The 21,565-nt window shown below is 40.5% G+C and overlaps 1 protein-coding gene across 1 annotated transcript; it reads left to right on the top strand.

Annotated features, from left to right (window-relative positions):
• Positions 1 to 14,876: 14,876 nt before the first annotated feature.
• Positions 14,877 to 20,039, top strand: LOC134482643 (sperm motility kinase X-like). The gene is made up of 2 exons (XM_063276847.1): positions 14,877 to 16,097; positions 19,938 to 20,039. The coding sequence occupies exons 1-2, from the start codon at positions 14,877 to 14,879 to the stop codon at positions 20,037 to 20,039; spliced, it is 1,323 nt and encodes a 440-aa protein (XP_063132917.1).
• The last annotated feature ends 1,526 nt before the right edge of the window (positions 20,040 to 21,565 follow it).

The raw sequence follows: 21,565 nt of genomic DNA, 5'->3' as shown, positions 1-21,565 counted from the left end.
CTATCCAATAGAGGGCTAATATCGAATATATACAAAGAACTAAAGAACTTAGACTCCAGAGATTCAAATAACCCTATTAAAAATGGGGTACAGAGCTTAAAAAAGAATTCTCACCTGAGGCATATTGAATGGCTGTGAAGTACCTAAGGAAATGTTCAACAGCCTTAGTCAACAGGGAAATGCTAATTAAAACCACACTGAGATTCCACCTCATACCAGTTAGAATGGCTAAGATCAAAAACTCAGGTGGCAAAAGTACCCATTGAGGATGCTGAAAAAGAGAAAGACTCCTCCATTGTTGGTGAGATTGCAAGCTGGTACAACCAATCTAAAAATCAGTCTGGAGATTCCTCAGAAAAATGGATATTGTACTACCTGAGGACCCTGCCATACCATTCCTCGACATATACCCAAAAGATGTTCCAACATATAAGAAGGACACATGCTCCACTATGTTCATACCAGTCTTATTTATATAATACCCAGAAGCTGGAAAGAAGCCAGATGTCCTTCATCAGAGAAATGGATACAGATAATCTGGTACATTTACACAATGGAATACTACTCAGCTCTTAAAAACAATGACTACATGAAATGCTTAGGAAAATTGATGGAACTAGAAAATATCATCCTGAGTGAGTTAAATCAGTCACAAAAGAACACACATGGTACCACCCACTGATAAATAGATATTAGCTCATGAGCTCAGGATATGTTAGAAACGAGTCACAAACCATATGAAGCTCAAGAAGTGGGAAGATCAAAATGGTGATCTTCATTCCTTCATAAAAGTGAGAACAAAAAACTCATGGGAGGACATACAGGGACATAGAGTGTACCAGGAACTGAGGAAAAGGTCATCCAGAGACTGCCCCACATGGGAATCCTTCCCATATTCAGCCTCTAAATCCAGTCACTATTGCTGATGCCAAGATGTGCTTGCTGACAAGAGACAGATATGGGTGTCTTTGAGACGCTCTGCCAGAGCCTGACTGATACAGATGGGCTAACCTTTGGGTTGAACAATAGGACCCCAATTACGGAGTTAGAGAAAAGACAGAAGTAGGTGAAGCAGCTTGCAACACCTTAGGAAGAACAACAATATCATACAATGAGACCTCACACATGAGCTTCCAAGGACTAAACCAGCAACCAATGAGTACACATGGAAGGACCCATGACTCCAGCCACATATGTAGCAGAGGATGGCATTGTCCCCATCAATAGGAAGGGAAGCCCTTGGTCCTGTGAAGGCTTGTTTCCTCAATGTAGGGAAATGCCGGTGTTGAGTTTGGAATGGGTGGGTGGGAGTTGGAGCGTCTTCATAGAATCAGAGGGAGGGGGAGGGGATGGCCGAGGCTGGGAAAGGGAGTAACATTTAAAATGTAAATACATAAAATATCCAAGAAAATATACAGTTGAAAATACCAAATACACATAACAACATGAAGCATTTATGTGTTTGGTTCTGAAGCACTGAATTTGGACAATGGAACTTTGTAATACAAAGAGTAGATGGTTAAATATTCCCACGTACCAGACTTTTTCTATTTTTATTCTTTTATCCCCTTACTCCATTTAATATTCTTTCTTTGTTTTCATTACTGTTTGGACTATCACATTGTTAATGCTCTTCGCTTTAGCTGTGCGTACAATATTATTCAAGAGGAAAAAGGGTGAACAATCGGGTTGAAAAGTATGCAGTTTACTCACAAATGGTGTGTGGAGTAGACAAAGATGAGCATGTAGATCTGGATTCTGTAGGTGTGTGGGGTGTGCAGGGCTTGCTGTGATGGGAGAACTGGGTTCTGATGTTGCCAAGTATTAACAGTTTCTGTTGCTTATGTTCTTGTGCTTGAGTGCTGCCATCTGGTTATCTCTGGGTTTAATTGGTCTAGCTGTCTCTTACTGGAGCCTGTCCCTACTGCAAGCCTGTTGACCTGTGAGCCTGTGATTCTGTGATCCTGGATACATCAGAACTTCTTGAGGGTCAAGCTGCTTCTACGTGTGGACTCAGTGGGGTCATCTCAAATTGTCAAAGCATTAATAAAAATATTAGGAGAATCAAGCCACAGCCAGAAACAGCAAGACAAGCTAACATCAGAGACAAACTGATGATGAGAAGTAAGCACAGGAAGACAAACAACAGAATCTAAGACTACTTGGCATCATCAGAGTCCAGTTCTCCCTTCAAAGGAAATATTGGATATCCAAACACACTGGAAAGGCAAGACTTAGATTTTAAATCCCGTTTTTATCATGACGATGGGGGACTTAAAGAAGGTCAGAAATGACTCCCTTAAGGAAATACAGGACAAGACCGGTAAACAAGTACAAGCCCTTAAAGAGGAAACACAAAAATTCCTTAAAGAATTACAGGAAAACACAACCAAGCAGTAGATGGAATTAAACAAAACCATCCATGAGTGACAAATATGTAAATAGAAACAATAAAGAAAGCACAAAGAGAGACAACCCTGGAGAGAGAAGATCTGGGGAAGAGATTAGGAGTCGTAGATGTGAGATTCACCAACAGAATACAAGAAAGATAAGATAGAATCTCAGGGGCAGAAGATACCATGGAAAACATCAGAAGAACCGTCAAAGACAATGGAAAAAGCAGAAAGTTCTCAGCCCAAAACATACAGGAAATCCATGGAAGAATGAGAAGCTCAAACCTTAGGAATATAGGTATATAAGAGAGAGAAGACTCCAAACTTAAAGGGCCAGTAAATATCTTCAACATATTATAGAAGAAAACTTCCCTAACCTAAAGAAAGAGATGTGCATAAACATACAAGAAACATACAGAACTCCAAACAGACTGGAACAGAAAAGAAATTTCTCCTGTCACATAAAAGTCAAAACACCAAATGCAGAAAAAAATGGAAGAAATTTCAAAGAAGTAAGGGGGTAAGGTCAAATAACACATGAAGGCAGACCTATAAGAATTACACTGGTCTACTCACCAGAGATTATGAGAGCCAGAAGTTCCTGGAGAGACGTCATACAGAACCTAAGAGATCACAACTGTGAGCCCAGGCTATTATATCCAGCAAAACTCTCAATTAACATAGACAAAGAATCCAAGATATTCCATGACAAATCCAAATTTACAAAATCTCTGTCTACAAATACAGCCCTACAAAGGATATTATGTGGAAAATCCCAACACAAGGACGGACACCACACCCAAGGAAAAGCAAGAAAGTTAATCTCTTTGCAACCAAAATAAAGAAGAGAAACACACAAAGATAATACCACCTCTAAATACAAAAATACCAGAAAGCAACAATCACTATTCCTTAATATCTCTCAACAACAATGGACTCAATTCTCCAATAAAAAGATACAGACTGACAGATTGGATACGTAAAGAGTACCCAGCATTTTGCTCCATAGGAAACACATCTAAGAGACAAATATTGACCCTACCCCAGAGTAAAAGACTGGAAAAGGACTTTCCAAGCAAATGGTCAAAGGAAGCCAGTGAGAGTAGCCATTCTAATGTTGAATAAACCAAAAGTCAGTAAAAAAGATAAGAAAGAAAACGTCATATTCATCAAAGGAAAAATCCACCAAGATGGACTCTCAATCCTAAATGTCTATGCTCCAAATGCAAGGGCATATACATTCATAAAAGAAACCTTACTAAAGGTCAAATCACACCTTGTACCTCACACAATAATAGAGCAAGCTTTCAACACCGCCCTCTCATCAATGGACAGACCATGGAAATAGAAATTAAACAGACATAGAGAAATTAACAGAAGTTATGACCCAAATGTACTTAACAGATATTTATAGAACACTTCATCCTAAAACAAAAGGATACACCTACTTCTCAGCACCTCATGGTATCTTCTCAAAAATGAACCATATAACCGTTCATGGAAACAGAATTTCAACAGAGATGTAGAGAAACTAACAGAAGTTATGAGACAAATGGATTTAACAGATATTTATAGAATATTCCATCCTAAAAAAAAAGGTTATACCTTCTTCTCAGAATCTCCTGGACCCTTTCCCAAAATTAACCATATAATCAGTCACTGAACAGGCCTGAACAGATACAGGAAGATAGAAATAGTCCCATGCATTCCATCATATTCCCACAGACTAAGGCTGATCTGCAATAACAACAATAACGAAAGAACGCCCATATATACATGGCAGTTGAACAACGCTCTACTCACTTATAACTTAGTCAAGGAAAAAATGAAGAAATTAAAAGACTTCTTAGAGTTTAATGAAAATGAAGGTAAAACATATCCAAACTTTGGGACACAACAAAAGCTGTGTGAAGAAGAAAACTCATAACTGTGAGTGACTGCAAAAAAGAAAAAGACAGGGGAGAGCATACATCAGTTCCTTGACAGCACACATGAAAGCTCTAAAACAAAATGAAGCAAGTGCATCCAAGAGGAGTAGAAGGTAGGAAATAATCAAACTCAGGGCTGAAATCAACCAAGTAGAAAGGAAAAATGTCTATACAAAGAATCAACAAAACCAAGAGCTGGTTCTCTGAGAAAATCAATAAGATAGATAAACTCGTAGACAGACTAACCAGAGGGCACAGAGAGTGTGTCCAAATTAACAAAATCAGAAATGAAAAGGGAGACATAACAACAGAATCTGAGGAAATTAAAAGGATCATCAGGTCCTACTAAAAAAAAGCCTATATTCAACAAAATTAAAAATCTGGAGGAAATGAATAGTTTTCTAGACAAATATCACATACCAAAGTTAAACCATGAACAGGTAAACCATCTAAATTACCCCATAACTCCTAAAGAAGTAGAACCAGTGATTAATTGTCTGCAAATCAAAAAGAGCCCACCACAAGATGGGTTTAATGCAGAATTCTATCAGACCTTCATAGAAGACCTCATACCAATATTCCCCAAACTATTCCACAAATTAGAAACAGACAAAACACAACAAATGTCTTCTATGAAGCCACAATTACTTATACCACAGAAAGACCCAACAATGAAAGAGAATTATAGAACAAATTCCCTAATGAATATCAACACAAAAATACTCAATAAAATTCTAGCAACCAGATCCAAGAACACATCAAAATGTTCATCCATCACGAGGAAGTAGACTTCATCCCAGGAATAGAGGGATGGTTCAATAAATGGAAATCCAACGACATAATCCACTTTATAAAAATACTCAAAGATAAACACTACATGATCATTTCATTAGATGCTGAGAAAGGAATTGACAAAATTCAACACCCTTGCATAATAAAAGTCCTGAAAAATCAGGAATTCAAGACCCATACCTAAACACAGTGAAAGCAATGTACAGGAAACCACAGCGAACATCAAACTAAATGGAGACAAATGTTAAACAGTCCCACTAAAATCAGGGAATAGACAATGCTGCGCATTCTCTCGCTATTTAATAATAAATATAGTTTTCAAAGTCTAAGCCAGAATAATCAGACAACAAAAGAATGTCAAAGAGATACAAAGTGGAAAGTAAGAAATCAAAATATCACTATTTGCAGATGATGTCATAGTATACTTAAGGGATGACAAGAGTTCCACCAGAAAACTACTAAGCCTGATAATGAGCAAAGTGGATGTGTATAAAATTTACTCAAAGATATCAGTAGCCATTTTCTACTCAAAGGTTAAACAGGCTGAGAAAGAAATTAGGGAATGATACCCTTCATATAACTCCCAAATAATACATAATACCATGGTATGACTTTAACCAAGACAGTGAAAGATCTGTATGACAAGAACTTCCAGTCTCTGAAGAAAGAAATTGAAGAAGATGTCCGAAGATGGAAAGACCTATCATGCTCATGGATTAGCAGAATTAATATGGTAAAAATGGCCATTTTGTCAAACGCAATGTACAGATTCAATATACTCTCCAAAATACCAACTGAATTCTTCATAGAGACAGTATGAGCAATTTGCATTTTTGTTTGGAATAACAACAACAACAAACAAAACAAAACAAAGAAACAAAAAGGAACGAAGGTAGTTAAAAGTATTCTCAACAATAAAAGAAAAGACCTTCTGGTGGAATCTCCATCCCTGACTTCAGCAGTATTACACAGCAGTAGTTATGAAAACTGCATGTTAGTTGTACAGAGACAGACAGATAGATCAGTGGAATTTAATTGAAAACCCAAAAATGAACCCACACACCTATGGTCACTTGATCTTTGACAAAGGAGCTAAAGCCATTCAATGGAAAAAAGATAGCATTTTCAAGAAATGGTGCTATTTCAACTTGATGTCAGTATGTAGAAGAATGCAAATAGATTCATTCTTATCACCCTGTACAAAGCTTAAGTCCAAGTGGATCAAGGACCTCCTCATCAAACCAGATACACTCAAACCAATAGAAAAAAAGTGGGGAAGAATCTGAAACACATGGGCACTGGGGAAATTTTCCTGACTAGATCACCAATGGCTTATGCTCTAAGGTCAAGAATCTACAAATGGGACCTCATAAAACTACAAAGCTTCTGTAAGGCAAAGGACTTTATCATTAGGACAAAAAGGCAACCAACAGATTGGGAAAAGATCTTTACCAATCCTACAACTGAAAGAGGGCTAATATCCAAAATATACAAAGAATTCAAGAAGTTAGACTCCAGTGAGTCAGAGAACCCATGAAAAAATGAGGTACAGTGTTAAACAAAGAATTCTCAGCTCGGGAATATTGAATGTCGGAAAAGCACCTAAAGAAATGTTCAACATACATCTGTAGTCATCCAGGGAATGCAAATTGAAACAACCCTGAGATTCCACCTCACACCAGTCAGAATGACTAAGAAAAAAAAAACTCAGGTGACAGCAGATGCTGGCAAGGATGAGGAGAAAGAGGAACACTCCTGCATTGATGGTGGGATTTTAAACTGGTACAACCTCTCTGGAAATCCCTGGGTAGGTTCTTCCGAAAATAGAAAATTGGACTCTCTAAGGTTCCTGCTATATTACTCTTGGCCATATTCCCAAAAGATGTTCCAACATAAAACAAAAACCCCAAAAGAACAACAATTCCAACCAACCAGAGCTCCTAGGGAGTAATCCACTACCCACAGAGTACACATAGACTGACCCATGGCTCTAGCTGCATATGTAGCCAAGCATGGCCTTGTTGGGTACCAATGGGAGGAGAAACCCTTTGTCCTGCCATGTCTGGACCTCCCACTGCAGTGGAATTTCAGGGCGGGGAGACAGGAAAGGTAGATATTTGGGGAGAAGGACAAGCTTATAGAAGAAGGGGGAGTGCAAATGGGATGGGGGATTATGAATATGATATCAGGAAAGAGAATAACATTTGAAATCTAAGTCAAATTAAAAAAATAGAAAAGAAAAGAAAAATAAAGAAAAATTATCCAGTAAAAATAAAATAAAATAAAAAAATATAAAAAGAGCAAACTACAAAAATACAGTTACATACAATCAGCCTTAAGGGAACTAGCTCGGTGTATATGGGTGTTTGCTGGGCAAATATAGACATGAGTTTAAATCTCCATAAAAATCACATCTGACTACATATGTGCCTCTAAACTAAGCCTTGAGAGCAGCAGACAAAATATTGGTGCTGGCATGCCAACCTAGCTTCAAGTTCAGACACCATCTCAAAGGACTAAGCAGGACAATGATAGAGCAGGACACCTGAACTCCTCCTCTAGACTGTGCATGCAAACAAATGCTCACAACCAGGTGTACACACACACACACACACACACACACACACACACACACGCATAAAATATTTTTTGAAGAGTATTGAAGACAATGTTAACATAACTAAGGTAAAGAGAGGAGCCAATAAAACACCCGGTGTAGTCTCAGAGTGTCTCCTCAACACATCACATTGCAAAGACATCATGTCTGGATTCAGCCTCCTTTACAAAACTCACTCCAGAGAGCTGCTGCAATCCTCCAGCCACATGAGGATGCAACAAAAGGCAAAGCCCACAAGTTAATGTCCTGGCTGACTGGCCTGTGGCATTTTGTTGTAACCCATGAGTCTCATGCAACAACCCCAAAGCCACACTGTCAGGCTCTCTCACTGAAGCTCAGGCTTGCTGGCAGCTCCTGCTGAGACTAGTTTTCTGTTCTTTGATATTTCATGAGTGATACTCTAATTCATGCTCGTCTATAGCACACACAGAGGCTGCATGCAAAACTCCTACGTTAGGTGACCTCCTGAGCTGTTCAATAAGTTGCAAAATAGTGTTATGACTGAACATCTCACAATCCTCTGAGTTTCCCTCAGATGATGATGTGAGTTTGGTAAGCTCAAACATATGATTTCCTTGTTCTTTTACCAATAAAATGAATTATAGTTATATCAGATGTCTTTATAATATGTACCCCAAACCAAAAGTATACAGAAGAGACAAATACCCACGTTTTACATAAATAACAATGCAGATGCTTCTGAAAAGCCTGACTTTTAAGTAAGGACACCTTTACTATTGGTGACATTTTTTTTCAATTTTTGTGTTTATTAACTTGAGTATTTCTTATTTACATTTCGAGTGTTATTCCCTTTCCCAGTTTCCAGGCCAACAATCCCCTAACCCCTCTTCCTCCTCCCCTTCTTTATGGTTGTTCCCCTCCCCATCCTCCCCCCTTTGCCGCCTCCCCCCAACAATCACGTTCACTGTGGGTTCAGTCTTAGCAGGATATTGGTGAATTTTGAAAATGTTTTGAAAAGAAATATTTGAATATAACAAAAGATTCTTAATTTTTGTTTTCTACTATATTTCAAAATCACCATATTACTTTAACTTTTATACTCTATCTTATTAAATATGATTGAATAAATTTTTTCATACTTTGTCCTTTTCATTGGAAGTTTTCTTTGAAGACCTACAAAAACATAATATACTTTCTGATGAATATTAAATTTGTAAAATAAAACAGAAAAATGTTTATTTCTCCTATTCATAAAATTTACCAGCTATTAGAAATAAAATAATTTTCTACAAAAGAAATATGCGGTAGACAAGAAGGGGAACATTAATATACAATGAATACCATGACTGCAATCATAAAAAGATTGAAATTAAGACTGGAACACAGCTCAGGTTGACAGAAGGCACTGCTTGTGCACAGGAGTTGAGTTCAGTGGCCAGAAGCCATGCTGTGTGTCTCACAACCAACTCTAACTCCAGATCTACAAACACGTAAAACCTGTGGCTTCCACCACCAACTCTAGTCATGTCTGCATACAACTACAAGCACAGACATGTACATGTTATTTAAAATAATGATGATAATATTAACATTTTTAAAAATAATATATTTTGTTCAAATATTAAAGGCATTAAGACAAGGGAAAATGTCCTTCCTCATTTGTTTGATACAAGCAAATACACTAACATCTCCATTGTCATTTCCAGTAAGAACTTGGAATGAGGTAGACACAAACTGTACCAGGATTTTAAATCCAGAAGTGTTCAAAACACAATACAGAGCTAAGATCACAAAAGGGGTCAAGGGAGCTCCACTGGCCCAAACCTGCTCAGGGAAGACATGAGCAGTTGCTTTAGCCTGGAAATGTTCACTAAATCTTCATTTATGTCTTCACAGTTTTGGTTGGTGTTTGGTTGAGAACTTTTGCTCTATTTATCAAATCTTGGCGAAGAAAATCTTGTTTTGTTTAACAAACCATGTGTGCCTCTGCCTTCGGGGTTGAGGATTCTAAGATGACTATTGATCAGTTATTTTCTCTATCATTTAGAAACTATCAATCCTAGCTTTCTGTCTGGTGAGAAACTGGATGAAGACTCTATGGGAAAAACATGGGAAAGTCTCACCCCTAGGAATGGTAGTCACACTGCAGTTTGGTCAAAGTATGCCAGGGTCAGTGAGAAGTTAACATTTTGTTCTTATGTGAGTCCAAGAAAATTATCTACTTTTCTCAAGTGCAGATGGGATAGCTTCCACAAACCAACAGTTGTTACAGAATGTTAGGGTCTAAGTGAAAAATGAACCATGTTATCCATTGACTAATATATGAATGTTTCTGTGTGCCCTTTAGCTTGTGTCATATTAAATGCAAGCTGGAGTAATTTGAGAAAAAACTGAATTGAGTTTAGGTAAGGTCATGGAACCTTTTAATTGATTGATGACATTGGGTATAAGGTCATGGCTCCACATAAGTACGTAACTGTATAATATTACAAACAATAAAGCAAACTAATACACTGTCCATAAACCAGTGTTGGATATCAGTTGTGAATCGCTTATTATAATTCATATGATACCACTCATTATTTTTAAAGTAGAAAGAGGCTTTATTGGGGTTTGGATATCTACTATCAAGAGAGGATCCTGTGCTTGAACATTGGTCTCTGGCATGTGACCCTGTTTTCTGAGGTTGTAGAAAATCTGAAAAACATAACCTAGCAGAAAGAAGTAGGTCATAGGAGATATAGGGACTGCTAACTGGGTGTAACCATCTTCCTCAAGTCTCTACTGCCTCACTGACCTTAATTCTTTCCTGTCTGGAGGACAGAAAATAAAGAAAACTAGTGGACTGTGCCCAACCCTCATTGGTCCATTTCAGCTCTGACCTCAAAAGGAACCATTGTGAGGTCATTTACTTCCTTAGTTACTGAAAACACATCCTGTCTGTACAGGGCATTAGCTGTTGGTTGGTGGCTGGGTTAGGTGGTTGGTTTGGTTGGTTTGGTTGGCTGGTTGATTGGATGGTTGGTTGGTTGGTTGGTTGGTTGGCTGGTTGGTTGGTTGGTTGGTTGGACAGCAATTGCATTTATTCAGTTAGCCACTGAACTTGGATATTCATGAATTGTTGAATCTGAACACAGTGAGTTTTCCTCTATATTCCTATGTCTCACTTTAGACTTGTTTGTTTTCTGTATTTAAACTAAGTCTCTGTTCCTGTATATTTTTGTTTGAATATTGAATAGGAGAATTTTTCTTTGTTGATTTGATTTATCACCCGATTTTGCATTGTCATATTTTACATGTATTTATTCCATGAACTAATTTTGAACAATAGTTTATGATAACAAAACAGCACGAACAATCTCCTAATGGCATTTCCAGACATGTACATAAAGAACTTTGACCATATTCCCATGATCACACTTTCCCTGGCTAGTCCCTTTCAGGTTCCTCAGTTTTTCCCTTTTAGTTTGTTCCCTTTCTTTCCAAGTACTGGCCCAATTGTTCAAGTTCTCCTATTCAGAGGACTGGTAGGCTACATTGGGTGGTCTATTAAGAAAAGGCACCAACAGGTCTCTGTGATTTAGCAGGAAGCCTCCCCCTAGCGGGTTAACTTGGGATCTTCCTTGCAGTGCAAACTCATGACCATATGCAAGCTACAAGGCAATGCTTAGATCCTAATTTTTTGACGATAACTATGAAAGTAGGTAGCTGAATAGAATTCAAGGACAGAATAGATATAAGTCTAAGAAGATCCAGTTTTATACTGCCAAGAAGAACTTTCCAAAGTGAGACATATGATACTATGACCCTTCATTTACCTGGGTCATTCTGTTGGCAGCTGTCATTCCATTGAATTGCTATCTTCTATCTTCAGGAGAACAAATGTGACTCTGAAGCTAGTGTGGTACCAGGCACAGGAGGTCGGGCCAATAATGAACTTGAAGCAAAGGAACAAGCATGGGCCTTTGAGTCTTGCTGGCAAAACAGCTTAAAGTACACGTCCAGGAAAAAAAGTGCCTAGTGCTGGAATGGTCTGCCCAGCATTCCACTGGACTCACTCAAACAACATTTAGAGAAAGAGAGGGAATTTTATATTGACAATGTGCCTCTCCAAATTTCCAAACCTAGACTTGAATAAAACTACTTCCACCATTCCTATAGTTTTTATCTGCTAGTGGAATGGGAGTGCAGAACAGAACCTTCATAGTCAAGCAACAAAGAGCCTTTCAGGATCCTTTTTGCTTTCCATGACATTGCTCAGGAAGGAGGGTTGTATTCCCTGGGACATTCAAAAATCTAACATCTGATTAGAGACCTAACAAGTAGGACTTTGAAGCCCATGGCTGGACCATACCTGTACCTCTGTTTCATTGTTTGAAGGTTTAGCTTGTTAGCATTGCTAGGAAATGCTTTGTGTGCAATGTGTACACATGTGGTGTTTCTATATGACTATGAACATTTCAAGAGGAATGTCCTTCCTTGACCTCTGCTAAACTGCAGTCCATTTCCTTTGGCATCTGTCATGGAGTTGGTTCTTAGTGAGTCCTGTCAGATTCCTTTAATGTGTAAAACTGATGAGTTGTGGTGAGAGGGGATAGCAGCATACATTCAAACACATGCAAATGGCTCACAAAAGCCCTTGCACCTCTGTCATTAATGTCATAATCTCATGTGTAAGCCCAATGGGTCTAAAGTTACTTTCTAGAGCTTTGGGAACATAGATCAAGCAAAAAATACATAGCAGCCACTTCTTTCTTTCATTTCGCATGTTTGTTTTTGTTCCATGAGACAGACGCTCCTGGACCACAGGCTGGAATCATCATTTCCGAGTAGCCAAAGATTACTTGAAGTGATGATCTTCCTCCTCCACTTTAACAAATTTTATAATTAACATGGGCTCATCTTTATGAGACTATCCTGACTTTAACTTTGTCCTATGTCTGTCAGAGGACCCTGAGGAACTCTCATCACTCTGGGTCCAGGTAGCTTACCCAAGTCTAGATTTTTCTTATCGGACTGTTTTGTGCCAATTCCTACTTCAACTTTCAACCCCAATTCAACAGCAGTAAGATGTGGATACACAGGAAACTGCTACAGGGCACACCATGTCACCTTCACCAAAGATACACTGATCTCATACTTTTTCTTGACCCTCTGGGAATACATACACAGGGCCAGTTAGAATTAGAAAGCAGCCTTGGTACATAATTTGTTGGGTACTTGTCCTTGCCTTGGTAACATCCTGATGCACAAGTAATCAACTTCTGTTGTTTTGAAGGTCAAACAGAAGGCATTTTGTTTGAGAGCAGAAGGACCCAGAGTTCCAGAACAAGGCACCATCTACTACATCAGTTGTTTATAGGTTCCTGGCTTAGGGGTGTTTACTTGATCATTTGGAACATATCAGCTCACTGTTTCTAGATCTTGAGCTTTGGTCAGAAGTCTCAAGCCTGAGGGCAGGCAATATGGGATTAATGGTGTCATATTCCTCTCAGCCCCCAAAATGGTAGTCTCATGCCCAGGGGTGCAATGAATAATAGCATTTTGTCACAACAATCAAGGTAGTCGGGACTTACAATCCTTTAGCAACCACTTGTCAGAGTTCAAAAAGTAAATAGAATACATTGAATATGGACATGAATTATTACAAACTTATGAAGTCTGGGGTCCATGTGAAAAGCAAGACAATGTCCATCAACTTGCCATTGAATATCAGAATCCATTAAAAACTGGAGTGCCAAAGCTCTGGCGTCCATTGTCATTCTCAGGATTCCTTGTTTGATTATTAATGACAAAAGTGTCCTTGTTAAAGATGGAGTGTTAAGTGTTTGAACATTGTTCCCATTAGGTGGTGCAATTTGGGTTTAATTATGGTCCTTGGGCAGGGGTACAAGTAGGAAGAAATGGGTCACTGGGTAACACTGGGGACAGACTCTTGAGTCAAACCTGCCCTCTAGTGCTCTAATGACCAAGACTAGCCTTCCTGTCCATGGAGACAGAAGCAGAGGAGAAGGAATGGACCGTGCCTAGCCACAATGTTGGCTGCTCTTTGCTCTAACCTCCCAAGGAACCCTGTGACAATGGATAGACACCTTCTACTTACAGCTCTGATTGAGGCTGCATTCTGTCCTTACAGGTACAGAAGCTGTTGCTTGGCTGGAAAGAAATTAGAGTTTGAGGACACATAAATTATACTTGGACATTCAGGAGCTGTTGGACCCTGACATAGTGAGTTTCTCCAACTTTGGACACTTCAACTTGCTCTTTTTGACTTTGGTTTCTGTATTTGCTGCCTTCAGTTATGCATTTACATTTCCATGTTTTTTATTATCTTCTATTTCACGTTATATTAAATTATGTTTGCTATGTTAGAGTATTCTATTTTTTCACTTCATATGTATGACAGATTTGCATCCTCATATGCCTTGAGTACCATATCCCAGATGCATTCTGTGGAGGTCAGAAGAGGGAGTCAGGTTTTCTGGGTCTGGAGTTACAGGTGGTTGTGAGTGTCTCACACCATCCCTAAGATTGATACAATAACATATTCACATAGCATAACTCAGTTGTGTAAGAAAATAAAATCTCTCTATACCTGTCTATAGTTCCACTTCCCCGAAATCTGATTCCGTTGCTAACCTGACAGCTCATACTAATAAAATTATATAGAAAGACTTGTATCACTATTTTAAGTGGTGTATACCACCTGTGAATGTGCTGTATAGGTGTGCTTAGAGTCGAGAGGTGTAGTAACCCCTGGAGCTGGAGTTAGGGTAGCTGTGGGCACCTGTGTTCTGAGAACCACCTACAGGTCCTCTGCCTGAGTAACCAAATTTGGGAACTCCAGACGCAGATCGCCATCCTGCACAGTATAGGTTTTCGGGAATCTGTTCTCTTTACACCTTCTCTTGAAGCTGATATTCTAGATGTCTCTACTCAAAGAGAATGCTGAGATCAGGAGAGAGGATGGTGAGCTTTTCCAATTTAGTGGCTTTTAGTGTCTAGGATTCTCTCAGTTTGCAGTTGGTCCCTGACAACTGCCTCTATGTCATATTTTGCATCTGCTCCTTTGCAGTTCGTCCTTGTCCTTCCCTTCCCAATATGTAAAGTACATGTCTAGATTGTCTGATGTTTTTCTGAGCTTTTTTTCTCATCTCTTTAATGTAGGAATTTGAGCGTATCAACATGTTCTGGGGCCTGTTTTTGAATGTCTGTTTTATTTCTCATTGCAAGTTTGCTTCTAGCCTTATAAAGGAGGGCCTGATCATGGAGCAGGACCCAGAGAGCCGAGACTCTATCGAGAACTTTACCACTGACTATAAGATCATAAGAACCCTGGGAAGGGGACGATTTTCAGTCGTAAAAATGGCCTACCACGTCCCAACCCTCACCTGTGTAGCTATAAAAGTTCTCAAGAACACCGAGAAGTGCTCCTCAGTGATGAGCAGGGAAGTTGACATTCTAAAGTCCCTGGGCCATCCTCATATCATCAAGGTGGTCGAAGTGGTCCAGACAAGAGAGGCCACCCACCTGGTCATGGAGCATGCCTCTCAGGGAGACCTACTGGACCGAATCCGGGAATGTGGATATTTAAAATCGTGGGAGGCCCGAAGAATGTTTAGACAGATATTAGAGGCAGTACAATTCTGCCATGACAATAATATTGTCCACCGAGACATAAAGGCCAACAACATTTTGATAGACGGAAGGTCGAATGCCAAGCTCTGTGATTTTGGCCTAGCTGCTAAAACACTTCCTGGGCAGAAGCTGATTGATTTCTGTGGCACGCTGCCATACTGTGCGCCAGAATTCTTTGAAGCTGAGGAATATGAGGGCCGCCCATTTGACGTATGGAGTGTAGGTGTCCTCCTCTTCTTCATGGTGACTGGGCACTTGCCTTTCCTAGGCAAGTCATTTGCAGAGGTGAGGAGACAAATCAGTTCAGCCAATTTCAGCATTCCGCCTCACGTTGCCAACGATATTTTCAATGTTATAGTGGAAATGCTGATGATAAATCCCAGCAGGAGGCCCAGCATCCAGCAAATTATGATGTGCCCCATGATCAAAGACAGCCAGGCCTACTCACCACCGACATCCATACAGACGTTCACAGGAACACCAAGCCCTAGCACCATCAAAGCCACGAGAGTCATGAGGGATACACCTGAGAAAAGCACTGAGTCTCTGATAGACCAAAATATCAACGAGGTGCTGGCAACATACTTGATTCAACAGCACAAGCCACTCAGGAAAGTCTGCACACACCACCAAGTGGAGCCAGGTGTAGAAGATCTTCACTCCTTCCCTCGTTTTCTTAAGAGAAAGGGACCTCTTCTCTCCTCCTTCACCTTGTCCTCACATTCATCCAATATTCGGGAGAAGGAGGATAGGAAGAATTCCAGGAAGGTTGTCAGAAGGCATGCTGTAGGCTACCAGCAAACAAGGACCAACACCGTCCAGCTCGATCTCCTGGACTGTCCTATAGCTGAAGAATTCAGGGATAACAGGCTGCAAATCAGGAAGACATTCTCAGACTCCAAGACTGTGTTGTCTTGTAGTCTAACTGAACATATCCAGTCACCTCGACTTCAATACACCTATTCCACTACAGCAGACCGGAATGTGTCCTCCTTCATACCGCCACATGATTTCTGTGCATCACTGCAGACACCTAAGGGGATAAGCCTTGCAGGCTGCTCTGGAGATACCTGGCAGAGAGAGACACTCGTGGACAAAAACACCTTCATCAAGGAAGAGGCCATGGTTCATGAAGATACCGTCACTAGTGGCCAGCCACAAGTTCCTTGCCCAGCTTCCCGTCGGGGATGGCGTCATCACTGGAAGGGGTTTAAAAAGACAATTAGTAGAAGCCTTCGAAACCTGTGCTGCTGTCTGCCACCACCATCAGAAAATCAAGTCTCCTGCAATAACTTGGCTCTCAGGAAGAGAGGAGAACATTGTGTCACCCACAGAACCAGGTGGGTGCATGTCCTCATTCATTTCATCCATATTCCCTCCTGTCCTTTGTGACAAATGAGGATGGTCCTTGAGGCACACAGAAACTTGACAAACTGTAACTTCAGAAAGATTAAGTCCATAGAAACCCCTGAAGGGTGATCTGATGCTTTGTGAGTCATAAGGGGAATCAGAGACACTGATTAAAGCAGGACGAGAGGGAGGTGGGGGCATGCCCAAATGGGGCAGAGAGTCCTAAGACAACCAGTGGGGTGCTATGACTCTTTATGGAAAGCACAGGAAGTTCTCTGTTTTTCAGACACCAAGAGCCTCTTTTCTGTCTTTTTCTTTTCAAGTCCTGAAGAACAGCAGCCTCAGCTCCCTGGCTTTTAAGCCAGTGGTGGGGGTTGGCCTGGCTGAAAATTATACAGTCTCAGAGGAGCCAGGCCAGACGTCCAGGTGCCTGTGTGCTTGCAGGCCCCTTCTCCAGAGGAAGAGCTGTCCACACCACAGCAAGGTCTCTCCAGGTAAAGCCCCAGGCAGGAAGGCCTGCCTTTTCACTGTGTCTTGCTCAGAAGGGAGGGATGAAGTAGAACAGTGCCCTTAAAGTGTCAGTGGATCAGTAGCCCTCTGCCCTCTCTTCTAGCAGAGGTAAACATCAGAGATTGTTCTGTGGGACTGTACTGTTCTTTGCTTCCTGTTTCTTGCAGAGAACATGGTCTTCATCATGAAGTAGACTTCTCAGAAAAGTCTCCCTAGTCAGCCCATCAGACCTGAGCTAAAATGGGTTCCCAGGTTGAATATGAGACCTCTATGTCTCCACTGAAGGGAATTCTCCTGTCAAACTTTGACCAGACCCTCACCCATCCCCACTGCCCTGCAAATGATATCACAGTTTATATTGCTTAAGTCCTCAGACCCAACTCAGGGTAAAGCTTACAAAACCCATACTGTGGAGTGACTCCCAAGGCAGCTGTGCCCTCTCTCTCACCAGTTCTGCCCTGTAATTACTCACCTCTCTATGTTTGCTCCCTCAAGGCCAACTTTCAAATGTCTAACTGGATTCCTACCTGTGTCACAGCCTCCTCGAAGGAGGAGGGACAGGTGTTATGAGCAGAGTCAAAAGAATAACTTAATGATGGAGCAGCAAATTGGTGTGGCCCTAGCTCATGACAGCTTCCGGCCTCCACTGGAGTATGCATTCCACTGGATAAATCTACCCAGGCTGCTTCCATTAACCTGAGAATTTGCACACTGCTTTTTTATACCCAGTTAAACAGCCTTGCAATTCCTTTGTGAGAGCTTCTGGGAAGCTTTCCCTGTCCCTCCTACTGTTACATTTGTTAAGATGTCATCTCCTGTGTTCTTTTTAACTAGACTGTATCAACATCTTCCACAGCATGAGGTGTACAGAATACCATATGACTGACGTGGAGGGTCCCTCTGACCCAGTGTCTCTCTTAATTTGTTCAAAGGACATCAAGGATCCTGGCATAGTAATCCTGCAGTGATATGTGCTGAGTTTAACAGCATGTCCCTATAGTACTCCACCATTGTGATCACATATATATTTCTCATGTGCTTTATCCCCTGAGCTACAGGAAATTCTCTTACGACAGACAATCGTTTCCTGTCTAATTTGAGTGGGAAAGCATATCATATTCCACTCTGGAGCAAGAAGAGCACTATATGAACTCGTGTATCTGAACCCACAATGCACAAGTTTGGGAAAGTTCATTAAAGGGGTTCCTTGCTGGCCTCTAGCACTGAACCAGGTTAGCTACTCAGACAAAACCAAGGAAAGCCTCTCACAAACCCTGGCCAGCCTAGGTTTTAAGAGTTGGCCTCACACCCTGATGATTCCTTGTCATCCATACCCTGATATGTAGAAGCCCTGGTGAGTCTATATCTCTGTCAGTGTGTCTGTCTTTACTTTTACATGAACTACTTCCATGCAGGTGGGTCTCAATGGATGTTTCTTATACTGGACTCCTAGAGAGCCATGTACCCCTCAGGATGGCCTTAAGTGGAAAACACAAAATAGAAACATCAAGTATAAAATGCCAATTGATGGAAATAGATTCACAAAATTAAAAACCAACAGATGAAAAACACTAACCACTCCAATAAAAATCCTTAATATATCACTCTTAATTCTAACAGACTCACAGGTGTATGCTAAGGGAACATATTCCATGTACAATAGACAGAAGAAATTGGTTCTTATTTTCTGATATGTTTATGTAAATTAAGCATACTTTCATTTTTTTTCTTCTTACATTTGTTTTGTTTTTTTTTCCTATTTTGGAATAGTGTTGCTATGCTGGTTTTAGTGTTCACACAGTCAAACCTAAAATTCAGAGAGAATACCACTCGGGATAGAATGAAAGCCCAGGCTACCTTTGTCTTCCTCTTGATCTTGCTGCCTCTGTTCCTCCTTTAGTGTAATGCTATGCTGTGAACATTTCTGTTTTCATCAAGGTCTCTTAAATCCCAACAGGCCACCTTGTAGCTAAAGATTACCTTGAGCACGATCCTCTTCTTCCTGTCTCTAATTCTGCAATGTAGAAGTTTCAGTTCTGAGCCACTCTACCCTGTCAAGTAACACAACTTCAAGGCCAGTATAGGCAAGAGGAAGTACCAGGCTGAGTGCAATCCTGTCAGAAAAAGGACATTCTAAATATTTTTACCTGGCAGATCTGGTCTCTGCAGCTGGGGAGATGGATGTTGGGTAAAGTGTCACAGTGCAACAAAAGGACTCTGGAAATCAGACAAGGAAGAATCATGGTGTCATCTTAGGCCTTGAGCTTAACAGAGGCAGGTGTGGCAGACTGATGAGCTGAGATTACTGACATATTACTCTGTCTCAATATTGAGGTAAAAAAGCATTTGATGATTATTCCTGGCCTTCAGGTATGAGGACAAACAGACAGACACCAACACACAAACACACACACACACACACACACACACACACACAAACACACACACACACAGAGAGAGAGACAGACAGAGAGACAAAGAGACAGAGAGACAGAGAGAGACAGAGAGAGAAAGGGAGAGAGAGAGAGAGGGGTAACTCTGAGGTAATGTATGTATCATGCACACATTAACTCTTTATAGATCTATCTAGACTTTTCCAACTATGGACTGTCTAAATTTTATAGTCATGTCTGTCTATTTCTTGGCCAGTGAACATAAACCTATGTCCCGTGGCAAAAAACCTACTAGGGTTTGCTAGTGATGAATATTTTTTCTTTCTCTTGTTTAACTCCAGTTTTCTTTATGCAGTCCAGGCAGCCAAGGACTTTTGATCCTGCTGGACAATGGACTGGACACAATGAGTGGCCTGATGAGTGGACCGTTGGACCATTTGGGACTCACCTGGACTAAAATCCATGTATAACAAAAGGGTCTCCAACATCCTGCTCCTTCCACTAGGAGGGCAGATGAAAGGAAGATGCTCCGAGATATAGATTTATTGTGGCTTTTTTTTTCTCTGTGTTTTCTTTTGAGCTTGTAAGGTTTGCTTTTCATTCCTCTTATTTGTATATAATTTTGTTCATACATTTGTATTTATCTAATATTTTAATGTTTTAATTGAAGCAGTGACATCACCTCCCTCTTTTGTGCCTGCTCTCCAAACTCTCCCAGCTATCCTATATCAAACATTTCTCATGCCTTCACTCTTAAGTTGATGGACTCCTTTACGTGATTAAATTTGTTATATATTTTTACATATCTTGTGTATCCAGAAATAAATATAAATATACCTGCAGAGCCCATATTTGTTGCTTGTGTATATATTTGTTCAAGACTGACTACTCTGTATTTGACAACATGGTAATTTGTATTTTTACCTTTTGATATTTTCTCTTCCCCATCTTAAAATTCTTTTTCTGGCTAATGGTTTCTTGCCACTTTTATTTAACCTAAATTATTTATTTTCTTCTTTTGCCTCCTTTCTATACTCCCCCATCTTTGATTCTACTACAACAAAGACCACTGCCTGTGGGAAGGAATCACTCTTGAAAGAGCCGGAGGTGTGGGTCAATTGAAGACCAGTGGGAAAGTTCCACTGCCGACCTTCAAGCACATTGACCCATCCCATCCAGGGAATAGTCAGTTCCCACAAAACTGCAAGCCAAACTGTTAAACAAAGCTACCTGTGATTTCCAACACACCTCTCCTTCCCCTCTGGAAAAGCAGGAATGGTTCATTGATCACTAGTCAGTAGGAGGTCACTTCGCCCCATCAATAATACCCTGCCTAGTTACCAACTGCTTGAATTCTGCCCCAATTCTTAGCAAGGTATATAACTCCCTGTCAGAATCTGCCCAGGGTCATCTCCCTTTAAGCAGGAAGGCCTCAATAAGGCAGAATTAAGCTATTGTATAGATCACTGTCTCCATGAATGTCAATCAAGAGGTCCTGGAATGGGTTCAGTTTGAACCTCACATTGGTGCATTCATCTGGAAACTTGCTTCTTCTGTGGGACCCATGGGAGAGTGGTGAAAGGGAGGAGTGGCAGTTACAACTAGGTACTGAGGTTGACTTCTCTGTGCTCTCTCTATCTAGCTTCATTGTGTTCTGCTTTTGGCTCCTTTCTTTCTTGCAAGCATCAGGAGGGCTCACAGAGGCTAGGTAACAGGGCTTTGACCTGTCCAGAGGCCAGCAATGTCAGAGAACTTTGATCCAGGGTGAGGCCAGCAAAGTCACCAGAACCTGTGTGCATCTCACTTCTGGCAGGAGCAGATAGTCTGAGTTATCCCATCCACAGCAGTGATGGGTTGGTCTGTGTACTTTGCCCTTGAAAAGGGACACTTGGTTTGTGTGTTAGTTGTTCTTTTTTTTGCATTCTTGTTTTCATGTTTTGGACTTGGACTGATGAAAATTTTGGACATGGGACCAGTTGTTTT

This window comes from Rattus norvegicus, chromosome 17, assembly GCF_036323735.1.
Source record: "Rattus norvegicus strain BN/NHsdMcwi chromosome 17, GRCr8, whole genome shotgun sequence".
Classification (NCBI taxonomy): domain Eukaryota; kingdom Metazoa; phylum Chordata; class Mammalia; order Rodentia; family Muridae; genus Rattus; species Rattus norvegicus.
Note: the sequence above shows the minus strand (reverse complement) of the source record. Positions and strands in the feature narration are given on the sequence as shown.

What these genes read in the sequence shown, in the direction of transcription:
- LOC134482643 (XM_063276847.1), top strand. Translation starts at nt 14,877, where the DNA reads ATGTTCTGGGGCCTGTTTTTGAATGTCTGTTTTATTTCTCATTGCAAG. An exon ending in ATAGGAAGAATTCCAGGAAG is followed by an intron (nt 16,098 to 19,937) that starts GTTGTCAGAAGG and finishes TTCTTTATGCAG; the next exon opens with TCCAGGCAGCCAAGGACTTT.